This window comes from Rhinopithecus roxellana, chromosome 15 (assembly GCF_007565055.1).
Source record: "Rhinopithecus roxellana isolate Shanxi Qingling chromosome 15, ASM756505v1, whole genome shotgun sequence".
NCBI lineage: Eukaryota > Metazoa > Chordata > Mammalia > Primates > Cercopithecidae > Rhinopithecus > Rhinopithecus roxellana.
The window spans coordinates 58,845,818-58,863,276 of NC_044563.1; the positions used below are offsets into that span (position 1 = coordinate 58,845,818).

The 17,459-nt window shown below is 54.9% G+C and overlaps 1 protein-coding gene across 3 annotated transcripts in view; it reads right to left on the reverse strand.

The window, feature by feature from the left end:
* Positions 1-3,927: 3,927 nt before the first annotated feature.
* Positions 3,928-17,459, reverse strand: part of ARHGEF17 (Rho guanine nucleotide exchange factor 17) — a 60,920-nt gene continuing 47,388 nt past the window's right edge. For all 3 annotated transcript variants that reach the window (XM_030918670.1, XM_030918669.1, XM_030918667.1), the window contains 17 exons: positions 17,263-17,355; positions 16,869-17,045; positions 16,469-16,519; positions 16,114-16,223; positions 15,922-16,007; positions 13,287-13,405; positions 12,692-12,905; positions 12,068-12,141; positions 10,990-11,189; positions 10,497-10,798; positions 9,779-10,028; positions 9,401-9,487; positions 8,995-9,062; positions 8,635-8,783; positions 7,669-7,843; positions 7,280-7,549; positions 3,928-5,707 (listed from right to left, as the gene is read on the reverse strand). In XM_030918670.1, the coding sequence (XP_030774530.1) occupies positions 5,511-5,707; positions 7,280-7,549; positions 7,669-7,843; positions 8,635-8,783; positions 8,995-9,062; positions 9,401-9,487; positions 9,779-10,028; positions 10,497-10,798; positions 10,990-11,189; positions 12,068-12,141; positions 12,692-12,905; positions 13,287-13,405; positions 15,922-16,007; positions 16,114-16,223; positions 16,469-16,519; positions 16,869-17,045; positions 17,263-17,355 (2,622 nt within the window). In that variant the 3' untranslated portion in view covers positions 3,928-5,510. The remainder of the gene's footprint in view (positions 5,708-7,279; positions 7,550-7,668; positions 7,844-8,634; positions 8,784-8,994; positions 9,063-9,400; positions 9,488-9,778; positions 10,029-10,496; positions 10,799-10,989; positions 11,190-12,067; positions 12,142-12,691; positions 12,906-13,286; positions 13,406-15,921; positions 16,008-16,113; positions 16,224-16,468; positions 16,520-16,868; positions 17,046-17,262; positions 17,356-17,459) is intronic.

The following is a 17,459-nucleotide window of genomic DNA, read 5'->3' on the forward strand; positions in this document are numbered from 1 at the left end:
TTAGGTCCAGACCCTGGCCTGGGTCTGGAATCCCACTGGGGTGGAGGTGTCAAGTCTTTGGTGACTTCAAGTCTTTGCCTCACTGGCTCCCTCATGGGAGGCCCAGCACTCTCAGTTCCATCCATCCCAGGTTCTATTGCCCACCTGACTGGTGCTTAGGGAGGCAGGTGTGGGCTCTTCCTGGTCCCATGGTGAGTCTGAGAGAAGAATCCAGAGCCATGCACTGCAGACGATGGGGCTGGTGGGGACCCTGGGGACTGTCAGGGTGAGACTTGCAGTCCAGTTACCCTCTGGGCCCAGAATATGAGCAGGTCAAGAGCTAGGGAGTGTGAGCCAGGCCCAGGGAGGCAGGTGACTTGCTGAAGCATCTGAGGTTAAGGAGCCTGGAGAAAGAAAATCTAGGGGAAAATTGAAGGATATACGCTTTGGTGTCACATAGATAGTGGTTAAGTCCCACGTCTGCCATTGCCAGGCTGTGTGACTTTAGGCAAGTGACTTCACCTCTCTGAGAACTCACACATCCAAGCGTGTAATGAGGATCTGCTGAGACCTCATATCGGGGGCACCAGCTTCTTCCAGGCCACTGGGCTCAGAAGCTCCCTCTTCTCTCCCTTCCCTTGGTGGAGTGTTTGTCCTGGGCAGCAGGGACTCTGCCCAATTTACCCTGATGCTTGCTCACTATCTCCCTCCCGAGTCCAGCCCATCAAACTACCTCTGACCCAGCTTGGGATGCCGGCTCACTTGCCTTTGCCAGGCAGGACTCCTCATTGGCTATAATTGGGCCTAAAATAGACTTCCCTTGCCGCTTCCTGCAACCTGGCCTGTGGCTTAAGGTCTGTGGGGACACAGACTTGGTGTTTGGCAGGCATGCAGAAGATGTGAAGGGCTCACAGAGGTCATCCAGGTCCATGGAGGGACAGACACTTGCCTGACATCACACAGTGCAGAGAGGCCAGGCTGGAGCTTGAGTTCAGGCCCTGGGGTCCCCCATCCCCTCCCCAGGCCCTGCACAGATGGTTTAAGGTAAGGCCTTAGCCAGACTTGCTCCCTCCAAGCCCTCTGGACCAGCCCAGGGCTGAGGCTGGTTTGAGGTGTGTGATGGGGCCCCTGGAGGCCAGCTCATTTAGCCTTCTGCCTTCCCTGGCTTTAAGGGTCATTTCCTGGCTTTTCTGACTACAGGAAACCTTCCTGCCTGGGCTCTCCTCCCCAGCTACCCCCAGCCTCAATGTTGCCTTTCTGTGTGACCTCAGGTATGTCCCTGTCCCTCTCTGTGCCTCATCTTTTCCATAAAGCAGATGGTCTAGCTAAACCCTGCCCCCTGTCCCTAACCCAAGGGACCACCTAGAGAACTCCCTTGAAGAGGAGATGGCCTCTGGCTTTGACTCTCCTCACTCATCTGGGATCTGGATCCTCTTCCCAGGGCTGGTCTAAGAAACATTAGTCCAGCCTCAGGAGTGACTATGTGTGGCTCTGGGTGCTCAGGCTGTCTCTCCTGTCCTCCAGCCACACCAGGCGGCTGGCCATCCTCTTCCATGAGATACAGAGACCTGAGCAGACACATTCCAGGTTCTATCAGTTATTGGGTAGGTGACCTTGAGGAAGGCATCTAACCTCTCTGAACCTCAGTTTCCTCACCTGACAAGGAGGGTAATAATGGTACCAACCTCCCAGGACCATTGTGAGGATTCGAGATGATCCATGCTCCTGGCTTGCAGCAAACACTAAGTGGAAGCCGGGTTTATTCAAGAGCTACAGTTGATTCTCACCTGAATTCTCCAGATTTAATTCAACAAATACTTACTGAGCATCTACTGTGTGTCACGCACTGTGGCAGGCTTGGGGATGGAGCAAAGAACAAAATCCCATGCTCATGGAGCTCCCAATCTAGCCTCCCCTGTCTTTTCCTCTTCCCCCATCCACCTAGGCCTGCACCAGGCTCCTCTACCCCTCCTTGCCTTGGTTTGAGCTGTTTCTTTTTTTTTTTTTTTTTTTTTTTTTTTGAGACAGAGTCTCCCTCTGTCACCCAGGCTGCAGTGCTGTGGTGTAATCTCGGCTCACTGCAACCTTGGCTTCCTGGATTAAAGCAATTCTCTGCTCTAGCCTCCCAAGTAGCTATGACCACAGATGCATGCCACCACGCCTGGCTAACTTCTGTATTTTTTGTAGAGATGGGGTTTCTCCATGTTGGCCAGGCTGGTGTTCCCTCTTAACATCAAACCCAAGCCCCACTTTCCCCCACACCAGTGGCTAACCATACTCATACCCTTTAAAGCAGTAGTTCTCTACCTTGGCTGGTGAAGCTAGATCATGGTGTCAGAAGCCGGGTTGGTGGTTACCCTGGAAGGGTAGACAAGAAGGAGGTCTAAGGGGAGCTTCTGGGGTGATGAGATTTTCTGTTCCTTGACCTGGGTGTGTTCACTTTATGAATACCCACCACGCTGCACACTAATGATTTGTGTCCTTTTTTGTATAAATGTTGTATTTCAACTAAAGGTTTCTAAAAAAACATACGACACCTGGGTCCCACCCTCAGAGTTCAGATTTAATTGGTTTGGGATTGGCCTGGGCCCTCATGATTATAATGCACATCCCAGGCTGAGAACCACTGCTTCAGAGGAGCTAATCCTTCCAGGAGCCTCCCCTGGGCTGGGAGCCTGGGGTCTGACACTCATTCCAGGGCCTCCCTGCCCACAGCTCATGGCGTCTGGGCTGTCCACAGGCTGGCCAGTGCCCTGGAATGTGGCCCTCTAAGTAACAGTGGGCTGGGCCAAGCCCATTCTTACTGAGGCACTTGAGTGGGGAAGTGGTGAGGATCTGGCCTTGGGTATCTTGTGCTAAAACAGAAGTCTGCCCAGGGGCCTCTGAGTGGAGGAGGCAGAGCCCCTGAGGTAGAAGAAGCTGGAAAGCAGTGGAACAGCAACTGACTGGCAGTGTGGGAGACACTGGCGACTCAAGTGGAGAGGCCAGATGTCCTGAGATGCAGCTCTGATGTCTGGACCACTATGCCCTGTGACGACAGCTCCTTGCTGCCAGTTCACGTCTTCACTAATAAGCACTCTTCTAGTTCACAGGCACAACGAATCTCTTCCTTGCAATCCAAAGACCTGTGCACGCCAAGCAGCAGTCCTGTGCAGGAAGGGATCATCAGCCTCATTTCACAGGTGAGGAAATGGAGGCTCAGAGGGGATACAACTTGCCCAAAGGCACATAGCTAGTTAGTGGCAAAGTTAAGATCTCAAACAAGGTCTGTCCAGCTTCAAAGCCTGTGTTCCTTCTAATGCTTTGTTTCGTTATAAATTCCACATGAATGATGCCTCCTACTCCATAATATATCTGTGCTTATTAATAGAATCCCTTCCTCCCCAGATAGCCCCAGTAAAATGATGCTGCAGGGAGATGGTCCATATCCGTCCTGTGGTGTTGAGGACCCAGCAGACCCCTGAAAGGTGTGCTGCCAGTTTGCAGAGCATGAGCTTGCATGCCCCTTCAGGGAAAAGTCAGTCATTTAGGCTGGAAATGTTCATGCGTGTAGCAGAGCTGAGGCATGATGTACTCTTTTCTAGTGATGGCCACGAGTTCTGCAGGTGCACTCTGGTGTGGAGGGCTCTTTGTCCTTGCACAGCATGGCCCCATGTTGCTGGGCCTATGCGTTCTTGTGTCTGATTTAATGACAGACCTCTTCAGACCAGAAATCAGACAGACTTGGATTCTACCCCTGCTCCATAGCCTTCGGAGGGTTGGAGCAGGGCCTTGGCCTTCATCAGCATTCTCCAGCTGTGAGGCTTTGCTGGAGAACATTGTTTCCTGGAGGAGCTGTAGACAGGCTCAACGGGGGGCCTGGCTCTTTATCTGAAGCTTCAGATTCCCAAGCTCCATCCAGGCCCACTGACTCAGAAGCTCTTGATTAATACGTAAATAATTTATGTATCACGTTTCCACATTTACATGTCATCTGCAAGAACTCTACCATGTAACCCTGGTTACAAAGCACTGGACTAGTACAACCCCTTTATTTTCCTGATGAGGAAACTGCAGCCCAGACACCTGCCCAGGGTAACACAGCAAATCGTGGCAACCTCGCCGTCCAGCACTCTTCTGGGTCTCCAAGGCCTCTCTTCTCAAGTGTGTGGACGTCGGAAGGCCCATGTGGCCAGGGAGACTGAGCCCTGAGGTTGCTGACAGGAGGCCACTGTGGCCACCAATGCAGTCATCTGGTGTTTCTATTTATTGACTCTTTAAACTTCATCATCCAAAGAGAGTTAATACATGACTGTTTGGTAGCAAGAGAAACATAATCTAAGAACACAATGACCCACCCACCCCAAAGAAAACCAAAACCAAACAGAACAAAACAAACCCCATCTGAAACCAAACCTTTGGAGTTTTAGCTGAAGAAGTGAGGGGGCTGAGGGTCAGAGTGGCTCCCTGTAGTCCAGGGGGTCAGGCAGAGGCTGCTCTCAAGTGGAAGCCTTCTCTATTGAAGAGGCTACATTCAGCCCTTCAGCTTTTGGGGGTCCTTCCTGAAGGGGCTTCCCTTGGCAGGAGGGGTGTGGAGATGGATTCAGTGGTCAGAGTGAGGGGCTCCTAGGTCTGCCCTCCAAGGTGACCGTATGTGCCAGTGCATGAGACACAGGGAAGCAGGGCCAAGGACTGGGGGCGACTGTGAGGAGATCATGGGCCCATTTCTCCTACCTGAGAGAAAGCCCTGTCCAAGGCGCCATCAGTGTTCCCAAATTAGGGAACCACTAAAGGCACCACCAACAAACTGGGAAATGACGAAGCCTGGCAGGTCCCCAGATGGCAATCACTGCCCCCTAATAGTCAGCATCTTGATCTAGAGGACTGAGGGCAGCCCAATCAGGCGGGCCCTGGAAAGTTTATGTCAACGGGCAATGCTTAGCGCCTTGGACATGCAGTGTGCGTACATGTGTCTGTATGAATGGAATGGGGCTCAGGGGTGCATGGGTTTCTCCAGGAAGGCTTGGTTAGAGTCCCAGGGTTGTCCCCAGGGCAGGAATAGGTTTCTTTTCCTCATGTCATTTCCTCAAGTCACCCCCACCCCAGGTCACCAGGTCACTGCATAAATAAGTGCTTGGGAAGGTACACATCTAAAAAGGAACATAAATACTGTACATGGGGAATTTCCCAGCCTTCCTGCTGCCCTCTAGAAAACCCTTCAAATATTGCACATGGCCTTCCCCAGCCCCCATGGGGTCCAGACCTGGCTGTGTCTTTGGTAGAAGCTCCAGGGTCAGAGGTCCTGGTCAGCCCACGTCCCCCACCAGATCATGACTGGGAGCACCGAAGCAGCCAGAGGGTCGGGAGAAGCCATGGCCTGGCTGCTCAGTGGGTGTTCTATCAGGAATGCTTCCGAGAAGACAAGGCAGAGCCCACGCAGACACGTGTGCCCCTGGCCGGACACTCCTGGTCAAAGTCTGCATATGGGCTAGGAAGAGGCAAGCAGGCCGAGGGCAGGTAGGCGAGCGAGTCCTGGACCACGGCAGACAGGGTCACACCCTCCACAGGAGGAGGTGGTTTGTGCTGTCGTCTCGGCCCACGGTCTCACTGCTGCTGCCGCCCCCACTGCTGAGTCGGAAGTCCTCATAGCCATCACCTCCACTGATAACCAGCATTTTAGGCCTGGCCGAGGCGGGGCCTCGGTGCCGAGGGGAGTCCCAGTGCTCCAGTGACGACAGCTTCTCGGGGCCTGGGGGCAGAGGGGAGGATCTGTCAGCCTAGGGGCGAATGGAGGCCTCACTGTCCCATCGGGGCCTGAATTCCCATACCCCAGAAGATAGGAAGATGTGCACACTTCCTATGGGGGAATCCCACTTTCTGTTAGCTAGGAAGTTATTTAGAAAGAAATGCCCACTTCTTGGCAGCCAGACTTCTTATGTCCTATCTGTATTCTCTAGTCAGGAGTGACATAACTTCCCAAGGTGACACCACTTTTGATTTTTTTCTTTTTACAATATAAGTGCCCTGTAAGACGCCACTTTCTCTCTTGATTACTGCACACAATGTCCTTGCATTAAATAAGCCTCCTACTTCCAACAGCCCTTTCCCAGGTAGCTTAAATCTTCTGCGAACCCAGACAACTCCTGACCCGAGGCTTTACTGCTTCCTGCCTTCCATGGCCACTTCCTCTTGGGAATATCATTTCTTGTCCTGCCAAAGCAAAACTTTTCTGGTTGTGACCTCCTGATGTACCTCATTTCCTGATGTTTCACTTTTTTTTTGAGACGGAATTTTGCTCTTGTCGCCCAGGTTGGAGGGCAATGGCACACTCTTGGCTCACTGCAACCTCTGCCTCACTGCCTCAGCCTCCCGAGTAGCTGGGAGTACAGGCGCCCGCCACCACACCCAGCCAGTTTTTGTATTTTTAGTAGAGATGGGGTTTCACCATGTTGGCTAGGCTGGTCTCGAACTCCTGACCTCAGATGATCCACGTCCTTCAACTTCTCAAAGTGCTGGGATTACAGGTGTCAGCCACCACGCCCGGCCATATTTTTATTTTTATTTTTTTGAGACTCTGTCACCCAGGCTGGAGTGCAGTGGCGCAATCTCTGCTGACTGCAGCCTCGACTTCCCTGAGCTCAGCCTCCTGAGCAGCTGGAACCACAGGTGTGTGCCACCACACCTGGCTGTTTTTTGTATTTTTTGTAGAGATGGTGTCTTACCATGTTGCCCAGGCTGGTCTTGAACTCCTGGGCTCAAGCAGTCCTCCCATCTCGTCCTCCCAAAGGTGTGAGCCACCGCGCCTGGTGCCCTGCTGTTTCACTTTCTAATTCTCAGCCCATTTTCTGTGCTAGTGCCATTCTATGTTGTTTTCTGTTGCTATTTCTATTTCCTGCTCTGTGCATCACTTTTTGATTCCACTTCCTGCCCTATATCATTTCTAGTCCTGTGCTATTTCCTGGTGTATACAGGAAATATATACAACAGGACGTATTTCCTATATACATATTCTATTTGTGACATATTCTACCTCTTAGGTTATAGTTCCCTCCCTGTCTCCCGTGACATTTCTCTGGCCAGACCTCTATATACACACAACACATGCAGGTGCACACACAAATACACACACACAGACACACACATATACACTATCCTAGATTTCATTTGGGGGACTTCCATGGCCTATTTCTTGTCTCATATGCCACCTCCAGCTCTATGTGACACTTTTCCTCCCTCTCAAAAGCTCTTCTGGCAGGACAGTGGGAAGTCCTAAACCAAACGTCCATGATCCCTGGCTTGGGGTATGATGGCACTGACCCACCTGTGTCTGGGGGAGGTGGTGGGGTTGGGCAGAGCAGGTTGAAGCCATCTGGCAGCTGGACTGTGGCCAAGAAGCGGACGTGGCCGGTGTGTCCCTGGCCAAGGCCTGTGGGGCTGAGTGGCGCCCGTGGGCAGCTGACAGTACTGGGCGAGGTGGGCATAGTGAGGACGACACCAGCACTGGTGCCCACCCACAGCAGCTCCTCACACACCAGCAGCGCTGTGATTCGCAGACAGGCAGCCTTGTGCTGCCGGATGATGGCATCCGAGCCTGGGGTGGAAGACAGACCACAGCTGGGGCCGAATTCGGACCCTGGCTCAGCCTCAGCCTCCTCTACGATCGGGCAGAAAGGCTCCAAGGAGGGTGCTGTGGTAGTTTGAGCTCAGTACCTGCCAGCATCCTGTGCACAGGAGGGGTAACGTCTACTTCTGCCAGCTGCTCAAAGGTGTCTGGATGGTAGAGACACACGTGGGCACTACCTTTCAACGTCACCCACACACCCAGGCTGGAGTCCACCATGCAAGCCACGCTGCGGCTTGAATCCTGACCCACGTAAAATGTGTGCTGGGGAAGGCGGGGAGAAGAGGGGTCACTGGCAGGCCTGCCTCCCTTGGCCCACCCTAGCCTGGAGCTTCGCCAGTGTCCATCCCTCACAACTCACACTAGCATTTGGTCCTTGGTCTGATTAACCTTTCAAAGCTTGGTTTCACCAGCACCTCCCAACTTAATTCTCAGGAATTACAATGGAGGTGCTCTTTCCCCATTAAACTTGAGTGATTTAAGGATCAGAGAACTTCAATGCTTAAAGGATTTTAAAATCAGTCACTGGCCTCCCCCTGGACGGGTGGGGAAGCTGAAGCCTAGAAGGGAAAGGTCACACAGCAAGTCAGTCACAGAGCTGGGGCCTGAACCCAGGGCTTTGGACTCCTGCCCAGCCAACAATGGAATAAGTGAGAGGGAAATTAAGGGAACCCATTGCCCTTGGATACTTCTGACATGTGCGCAAGTGACATGTGCAGCACTAAATGCCAGAGTCTAATGCTAATGGATGTTGACATCAGGAAGGACTCCTGTCCTATCCCCAAAGGACCCTAAAACCTGAGTTGAGAGATAGGGTGGGCAGGAGGATGAATAAGATTCCTAATATATATGGGACACTTACTGTATTCCTCATCAGCTAGAGAAGAAATGAGGATTGAAGGAGGACAGGGACTGGCCAGCGTCACTCTGTGGTCAGAGGAAGGCCCTAGCCCTCTGCTGGATGGTGCTTATGCCCCCACCATGGTCTCCGTCTTCCTCTCACATGGACCCAGCTCATCCCACGGTACCAATTCCATCCCCCCACCCCCTGCTACCTCCAGCTTCAGCGTGTCAGGGCTCAGGACAAGGACTCGGTTCTGGCAGCCACACCACAGCCGCCCACCCACAGACACCATCTTGGTGATGGGGCTCCCCTGGGCGCCCAAGGTCACTGATTTGAAGTTCTGGGGGTCCCAGAAATGACCTGGAGTGGGGTAAAGAAAACAGGAAATTCACTCCATTTCTAAATTTGAGCCTCAGTCTCCCGTGAAATGAGATGTTAGCATTCCCCTTTATAAGCAAGGACACCAAGTCCCAGAGAGGGCCTGGGAGTTGCCCAAAGCCACATCTCCAGGAGACAGCCCCAACACCAGTAAGGGGATAGGGGCAGGGTGTGGGGGAGAGCAGATACTCACCTGCTTCCCTTTGGTAAACCACAAGGTTTCCATTGGCTAGAGACACAAACACCTGGTTATTCAGATACCTGGGTAGGGAAAAGAGGAAGGAGGAAGGGAGTTCAGGCAGCCAAAGTGGGTCACCCAGGACCAGGGGAACCATAGATAGAATGGGTATGGCTCCCAAGAGGCCACCTCTTCCCACCCATTGTTCTCCAGGTGGGGGTTGCCTGAGGCTAAGAAAAGGGAGTGACTTTCCCGAGCTCACACAGTGTGTAAGAGGCATAACTAGCCCAGGGTCAGGCCTCTGGCTTTCAGCCTCCACAGAGAGGAGGGACAGTAGAGCAGGGGGCCCAGGTGAACAGAAGGAGGCCTGCACGTGTGGCCGAGAAGAGTCTAGACAGGAAGGGCCACCCTGGGGCCTTACAAGATGCAGGTCACAGAGGCTGCGTGCTGGAGCTTCATGCTGTTCCTGCGGTCACGGATGCTGTCGGAGGACTGGTACACGTGGACACTGTGGATCGGGGTGTGCACCTGGGACAAATGCTTGGGACACACCAGCCCCTGGAGTCATCCCTCCACCTCTTTGCCTACAGCACCATGTCTTCAATGCTGGGTGCCTGCCCGAGGTACGGAGGTCCCACAGCCTCCCTGGGACTGTCAGACCCACCGACATCCCTGGTTAGCAGTACCCCTGAGGTGTGACCCAAAGCCCTCCTGCCTCAGCTCCAGGAGACCACATGATTTCCAGAGCAGGGAGCTCAGAGTTCTGGCACTGTGTCCCTAGTCCCTCCCCTGTCCCTACCAGCCATCCTCAGTGCCCAGCCACACGGAGCTCTGGTAGGCCTCAGGGTCGACACTCAGCAGGTCCTCAAGGCTGCCCCGGGTGAAGGAGCCGCGGCTGGAGCGGCGAAGGGCTCTCCCATCCATTGGGCTGGTGCTGCAGGGACCGCCAGGCCCAAAGGAGCCAGACAGTGGCAGGAAGCCTGGCTCCTGCTCCTCCTCTGAGCTGGTGGTCTCTGCTGTGGCCTCCTTGGAACTCGGGGTCTCCTCATCTGAGGGAGACAAAGGTCTCTGGCTCCATCCCCCTCTGCCAGGCTTGGAACCTGGTATCTTTCTAGGCCATGCATCCCTCCTGGCCATGCCCCTCCAGAGGGCCTCTCGAAGATGTTCCTCCCCATCCTCGAGGCCTCTGCATCTGCTCCAGCCTGCTGCTCTGCTCACCCACAGCTCAGCGCTACGGAATCTTTGATCTCGTCTGACCCCCTTGGACCCAGTGGCCACACCGTGGGTCCCCACCCCATCTTCCTTAGCTGAGTGCTCCAGGGTCTTCATGATCCCGCCTGACTGCCCCACTGTCCTCTGAATCCTCGGTGTCACATTCCCTGCCCTCATTGCTCTGTGTGCTAACATCCTGAGGTCTGACGCCATGCCTTTGCCCTACACTGATCCCTCCTCGCCCCTTCTCTGAGCAGTCCACCCTGCCTGCCAGCGCCAAGTTGGAGGAGATGGCCAAAGCTCACTGCCAAAGCTGGAGGAGATGGTGGACCGGCTGGCCTGGCTCTGCAGCGTCCCCGAGGGGCTGGGCGAAGACTCATCGTCAGAGTCACTGTCAAAGGGCACCAGCTCTGGGCGGGGGTCACCCTCGGCGAGGCCCGGCGTCATCTCCAAGCCCGAGCCTGCAATGGAGATGTGAAGGCAGGGCTGTGGCCCAGGCTCCGCGAGCGTCGCGGCTTCCTCGTCCGCGGCGGCCTCGACGTCCAGCTCCGGCCCGGCGGGCTCCGGTGCCGTCTCTGGAGGACTCCTCAGCGATGGAGGAGGCTCCCTGCCAGGAGAAAGTGAGTATGAGAGCAGCTACGAGCCAGACAGGGCCCCGCTAGCAGACACGCCCACCGACCCCGCCCACACTCGCCAGGCCCCGCCCACAACCACGCTGGGGAGACCTCAGCGTGTGCTGGGACAGGGGTTGGGTCTCCCAGGCCCACGGTGCAGCCCATCCCGCTGCCCAGGCCTCACCGGTGGCAGCGACGCTGCAGCCCGGGCACCGCCCCGATGCAGAGGATGCGGGCGGAACAGACGGCGATGCAGGCCTCCACGTCCGGCTCGGCGCGCAGGCTCAGCAGGCACACCTGGCCCACGTAGCCGTCGCTGTTGCAGACCCACACTTCAGGCGAGGGCTCCGGGCAGCTGTTCAGGGTGGGAGCCGCGCAGGAGAACTGCAGGAGGAGCCAATGGACAGGAGAAGGTGAATGGCGGAACTGCTGCCAGCATTCCCCACTCCTGGGAAACCCGGGCAGAATGGAGGGAGGCAGGCCTGCATGGGTGTGTATGGATGCCCGATACACCCCTCTACACACGCGTACACATACACGTGGCACAGGACACTTTTTTCTTTCTTTTTTTTTTTTGCGATAGGTTTTTGGTTTCTGCTCTGTCTCCCAGGCTGGAGTGCAGTGGTAGGTTCATGACTCACTGCAGCTTTGACCTCCAGGGCTCAAGCAATCCTCCCACCTCAGCCTCCTGAGTAACTGGGACCACAGGGGCACGCCACTAAACGTGGATAACTTTTAAATTTTTTGTAGAGATAGGGTCTTGCCTAGCCTGGTCTTGAACTTTTGGGTTCATGTGATCCTCCTAACTTGGCCTCACAAAGTACTGGAATTACAGACGTAAGCCACTGTGCCTTGCCCATGTGACCCTCTACACATCAAATGTACTCATGCCTATGGGATACGGGCATCATGCCTACATGTACACACACACATTCCTGGATATAATCATGGATACATGCATAGAAAAAATGTGATGCTGGTAACCTCTGTACATACGTATGCAGCCTCATACAAGCACATAAATGAAGCAACTTCCCGTCATTTATACAGCCTTTCTTCATATGTACGAGGCATACTCATATACATGTATACATGTAATACATATATAGCACCCACACACGTACAGAGAGCTGAATTCTCCAAGACATAAGGAGCAATAGTAATGTTCAAGGTATGTACACAATGTCATACACAAAATAAAAATTCTTGAACACCTGCTGGCTTTGAAAACGTGCACCCACGTGACCCAGATGCAGACATACCTGCATGCCACTGCGGGTTTTCATGATGGGGATGGCCTTCAGGAACTCAGGGTCTAGACAGCTTTTGCTGGATGCTGTAGTGGAGATGGATGGATAGACAGACCCTGCTTAGCACAGCATCCATCTCACCCTAGTCCTGCCCCTGCCCGTTCCCCTTCCTCCCCTGCCCCTCAGGGTCTCTCTAGGGGGAGGCCTGATCCAAGCCACACTAGAATAAGGCAGTCGCTCCTGGCCTCAATCTTTTCCCATGTGTATTGTCTTGGGGTTAGACCCAGAGGTCTCTATGGATCTTCTAAGCCATGACCATGATCAACAGCTTTCCCTGATCTAGCCCTGCTCAGAGTATGTGCAGGAAGGGTATGGAGGGTCTTGGCTATCAGTGCCCACTATGGGGCAGGTCCAGCAGACAGTGAGACCCTATCCATGGAATCCCCTCCCTGTCAGGGAGGCCACAGCTATTATTTAGTCTGATGTTTCACTGCAGAAGCCCCCCTCCCCACCAGGTGGAGCCGGAGCACAGGGCACTGTGGTTCTGGCTCCTGAAGTCATAGACAGCTGTGAAATGCTTCTGGCCTCCTGCCTGGAGGCTCTAGGAGGAGAGGGCCAGCATGTGCCTTGGCTTACCCAGCTTCCTCTTGGCCTCATCAAAGGCCTGTTCAAAACCAAGGCGGGCATCAGGGTGAGGGAACTCAAAGATGTAGGAGTCGGTGCCCTCGGGCCGAGTGGTGCACAGCTCCAGCTTGGTTGGCGGGAAGGAAAGCGTGTAGCACAGTGCCTGCTTCTCCGACAGGTCCCGGTGCATGGCAGCTGAGAGGTCCCGCAGTGCGTCGTCCAGGCTCTGTGGGGAAGAGGGCCCAGGCTTCAGGCCCCAGCATCTCACCACAGCCTGCGCCTGCCCTTGAGAATGTGTGGAGACCTGCCTCTCTCCTCAGACAGCAAGTGGGACTGTCTCCTCCCTCAGACCAAGAGGTGGCCTGGATTCCTTTCACAGATGGGGGATGGGCCCTCTGTCACCCTTGGATGGGGATGCAGCTATGTCTCCACCCTCAGACCTGGAACATGTTACTTCCCCCATATGCAGGGAGGCTGCAATTTTTGCCTTCAGATGAGGGAAAGGAACGTCTCTTCCCCCAGGCAAATGTCAGGGCTGTCTATCTCTGAGATAGGGTCAGAAGCCTCCCACCCCCTGGCTCCCCAGCCTTGGGTAGAGGGCACAGACCTGGTGGGGGAAACCGAGGCTCTCAGAGAGCTTGCTCATTTGGCCCAGGGTGGTGAGGTCTTCATCAAGGCGGCTGATGGCCTTCTGGATGTTCTCCCGATTGGTGGCTTGGGATGCCCCTAGCGGGGAGAGAGGAAGGCCGTGGACAGATACAGAGACAGACAAGGTCAGGCTGGGACAGACTCTCCTTCCCTCACTGCACAGCCTGCAGCTGGGCCTGGGGAGAGGCCTGACAAACTGAGAGCACAGAAACCCCAAACTCTTGGGGAAAAAGTTAATACGCAGCTCCCAGAGGAACCCCAGGCCTGAGAGCTGGGGACTGGGCCTGATTCAGAGCCATGTCATGCAGGGTGTCAGGCCCATGGAGAATTCCCGGGAGAGCACGGAGTATGAAATGGTGGCTGGCTCTGCGATACGCAGGCTCCAGCTGACATGGAACTGCTGCGGCGCTGCAGCCTGCCATGGGAGCAGGGGCAGAGCAGACAGAGCCCCAGGCAGTCAAATGTGCTGACCAAGACACTCATCGCCCCACAAAGGAGGGGGCAGTGCACGGTGCCCTGGATTTCTGTGGTCCTATCCCATACCTGAACACTGCCAAGTGGCTGGTCCTGCAGATGCCCTGCCACCCTCAACCCAAGGCTTGGGATGCACACTGTGGACCAGTGGTCCATACATGGAGCTGTCCCTCCACCCTTGGGCCAGGACACATGTGTCTTGAAATCAAGGGAAAAGAAGTTTCTTTTTGCTTTTTCCTAAATGCGTTTCTTTTCCTGTTTTTCTCCAATCTAGTTTATAGAGTGTGTTATTGGTGTATATAAATTTAGTATTTGGGCCACAGGTTACAGAATGGTAAGGCGTCCCTGGACGGGTCATGACAGCACTAAAGACATGGATCCTGAGACTGGCAAGTCCTGTCCGAAGTGGCCCTGTGACCAGGAACCCCATGGGGGTGAGAGGCAGCCTGCTGAGGAGGGGAGGGCACGCTTTGTAACTGTAAGATGGAGTCACGCTGGACAGGGAGGCTGTCTCACCACGTCTACGGGAAGAAGAGTGTGTGCCGGGTGGATGGCAGTGGTCTTTCCTGCCAGGTCGAGGCTGGGAACAGCTCTGCTGTTACTTGAATATTTGTGTCCCTGCAACACTCACAAGTTGAAATCGAATCCTGAGTGTGTTGGTATTAAGAGGCAGACCTGGCCGGGCGCGGTGGCTCACACCTGTAATCCTAGCACCTTGGGAGGCCGAGGTGGGAGGATCACGAGGTCAGGAGATCGAGACCATCCTGGCCAATGTGGTAAAACCCTGTCTCTACTAAAATACAAAAAAAAAAAAAAAAAAAAAAAATTAACTAGGCGTGGTGGCGCGCCCCTGTAGTCCTAGCTACTTGGGAGGCTGAGGCAGGGGAATTGCTTGAACCTGGGAGGCGGAGGTTGCAGTAAGCCAAGATCGCGCCACTGTACTCCGGCTTGGCAACACAGTGAGACTTCGTCTCAAAAAAAAAAAAAAAAAAAAAAAGAGATGGACCTTTGGGAGGTGACCTGGTCATGAGTGGGGAACCACTGTGAAATGAGATTTGTGCCCTGATAAAGGGGCCTGAAGGAGCTTGTTCACCCCTTCCACCAAGTGAGGACACACAGAAGGCACCCTCTGTGAGGCACAGGCCCCTTGCAGTTCTGCTGGCCTTCCCAGCCTCCCGAACTGTGAGCAATACATTCCTCTTATTTATGAATTGCCCAGTCTACGGTATTTTTGTTAAAGCAGCCTGAAGAGATGAAGCCAATCTACTCCTTTTGACAGAAACTGTTCCATCCCAACCCTCACCACCTGGGCAGCCATGTTTTCTTCCATATGACCCTGCCCCATTCTTGCTCACAGCTGACTGGACCAGGAGTGGGCACCTAACTTAAAGGTGGTCCTTCTATTGACTTGGACCAATTAGAGTAATAATCAGGTGGTACTCCTACATAGTGGGGCAGGCCTGGGTTCACCAAGGGGCCGGGCAAGCCTGCCTGTTACCCTGAGGGCCAAGCTCCAGGTGAGCTCCCCTCCAGCTAAGCCTGGAGCCGGTCTGGGTCTGATCACAGGAGTTAGGAGGAAACAGAAAGCTAAAAGCAGTGAGAACAGGGCCAACTCAGCAAGAAGGGAAGAAAGACAGACGCCACAGGAGGAGCGGCTCCTGGAAGTTGCCTCAGCTCCCAACAGTCTCAGCCCCGAACAACATGGATGGCTCCAATCGACCCTTTGCTTGCAGTAACTCAAGCGAGTGTCTGTTCCCTGTGTGTGAAACCGCTGAACCAGACAGTGCAACATCATCTAATACTAGGCGCTCAAATGATTTTGCACAGATGAATCAATAGCTAATTACAGTGATGCTGCTCTCTGTGCACCACCCCCACCCAGCTCCCACTGCCAGCGTAGGTCCCTGCCCAGTTGGAAGGCGGTGTGCATGGACAGATTGTCTGGCTCCATGGGTGCCAACTGGGTCCTTCATGCCAGCCCCCTTGCACTGGATGAGAAAGCGAGGCCCAAAAGTGGAAAAGCAGCTGGACAAGCAGCCAGACAGGCTGGAGCTCAGACCCTCCAGGAAGGCTTCTCAGAGGAAGACCCTAATACCCAGAACCCCTAGCATCAAACCCACCTTTGATGATGTCTGTGTCTTCCAGCGGCAGCTTCCACAGCATCTTGTACTTGCTGGCTGTGTCAATGACACTGGCTGCCGTGTACCTGTGGGGAGCCAATGGGGCACTCTGGCCAGGGTCGGGGAGTGGGGCTCAGAGAGGGACAACTGCTCCCCTGCTGGCACCACGCAAACCCCGCCCCAGCCACTCACAGGCTCATGGAGCTGCGCCGAAGGGAGCCTGACTTTCGCTTCAGAGTGGTGCAGACGATGAGGTCCGTGAACAGGAAGAGAGACCGGTCCTTCTTGCCACTGATCGCCTTCTGTGGAGCCCAAGGCAGAATTTAGGCTGGGTGGACACAATCCAGAAGCCCACCCACCTGCCCATAGTGCCCAAGGGGACACTGAGACCCACGGAGGGTGAGGGCTCTTCCCCAGCTGCCCAGAGAGAGTGGGGACTCAACCAGGGCTCCCTCAGGGTGAAAGACCAGGGAGACCTGCAGATAGAGGGTGAGAGGAGAAAGTGAGGAGGTGAGGACAGCTGGGCAGACACTGGGACACTTCTTACCACTTCAACGACCATCTCCTGTCTCAGGAACCGCCGCAGAGGGGCCTGGAGCTGTGGGACAGGAGGGACAAGGTATCTCGAAGGCCAGTTATTAATCCCTATCCCCTCCACAAATCCCAGTGATCCCTCGGCCCCACTCCATGGGCTAGGCCAATGGAAGCAGCATGCTGCCCACCCTCTCAACGACCTTGTACTGCCAGGTCACGGGACCCAAGGTCAGAGACAGACGTGGAAGAACACAGACAGGTGGAGACGTGTGGCCAGAGGCTGGTAGACATGGATGCAAACACACTGTGGTTCTGGACATGGACACAGCCATGATTCCAGGTGGCCACAGATGCACACAGAGGCCGAGTGGACACAGCTGTGGGTGGGGTGGGGCGGGGCAGGGCGCACGCACATCCTCCATGCCCTCGATGTGAGCCTCTATCTCCTGCAGCACACGGGCATGCCGCTCTGCCTCCTCAGCACTCCGCACACCCTTGTTGATACGCTCAGCCACCTGCTTGATGTTCCGCTGTGCCTCCAGCAGGAGTGGATGGTCTGGGTGGTCCTCAGGTGTATGCTTCAGGAGGTCCTGGGGTGGGAATGGGGACCAGACCTGACTGCTTAGCTACCCCTGGGGCCCCAGACTACTGGAGCAGGAGGGACTATGGGTAGACACCAAAGAGGACTTTCCTACCTGACCCCTAGGGACCCTGATGTTAGGCTCAACGAGGCAGGGGCCTTAGACCTCCTTGTATCCCCCCATGCTTCCAGGCCTTGCCTACTTGCCCACCCAGCTCCATGCCCACCTTCACCAGAAGCTCATAGCGCGGGATCCGCTGCACAGGCTTGATCATGAGGTCAGACAGCGCCTGCTTCTCCTTGTTCTCACGCATGCTTTGCTGAAACCCATGGATGGGCACCGTGTGAGGAATGACATGCCAGCGAGACTATGTCCAGGGACAGGTCCCCAGCAAGGCCCATCCAGCTCCCCCTGAGAGCAGAG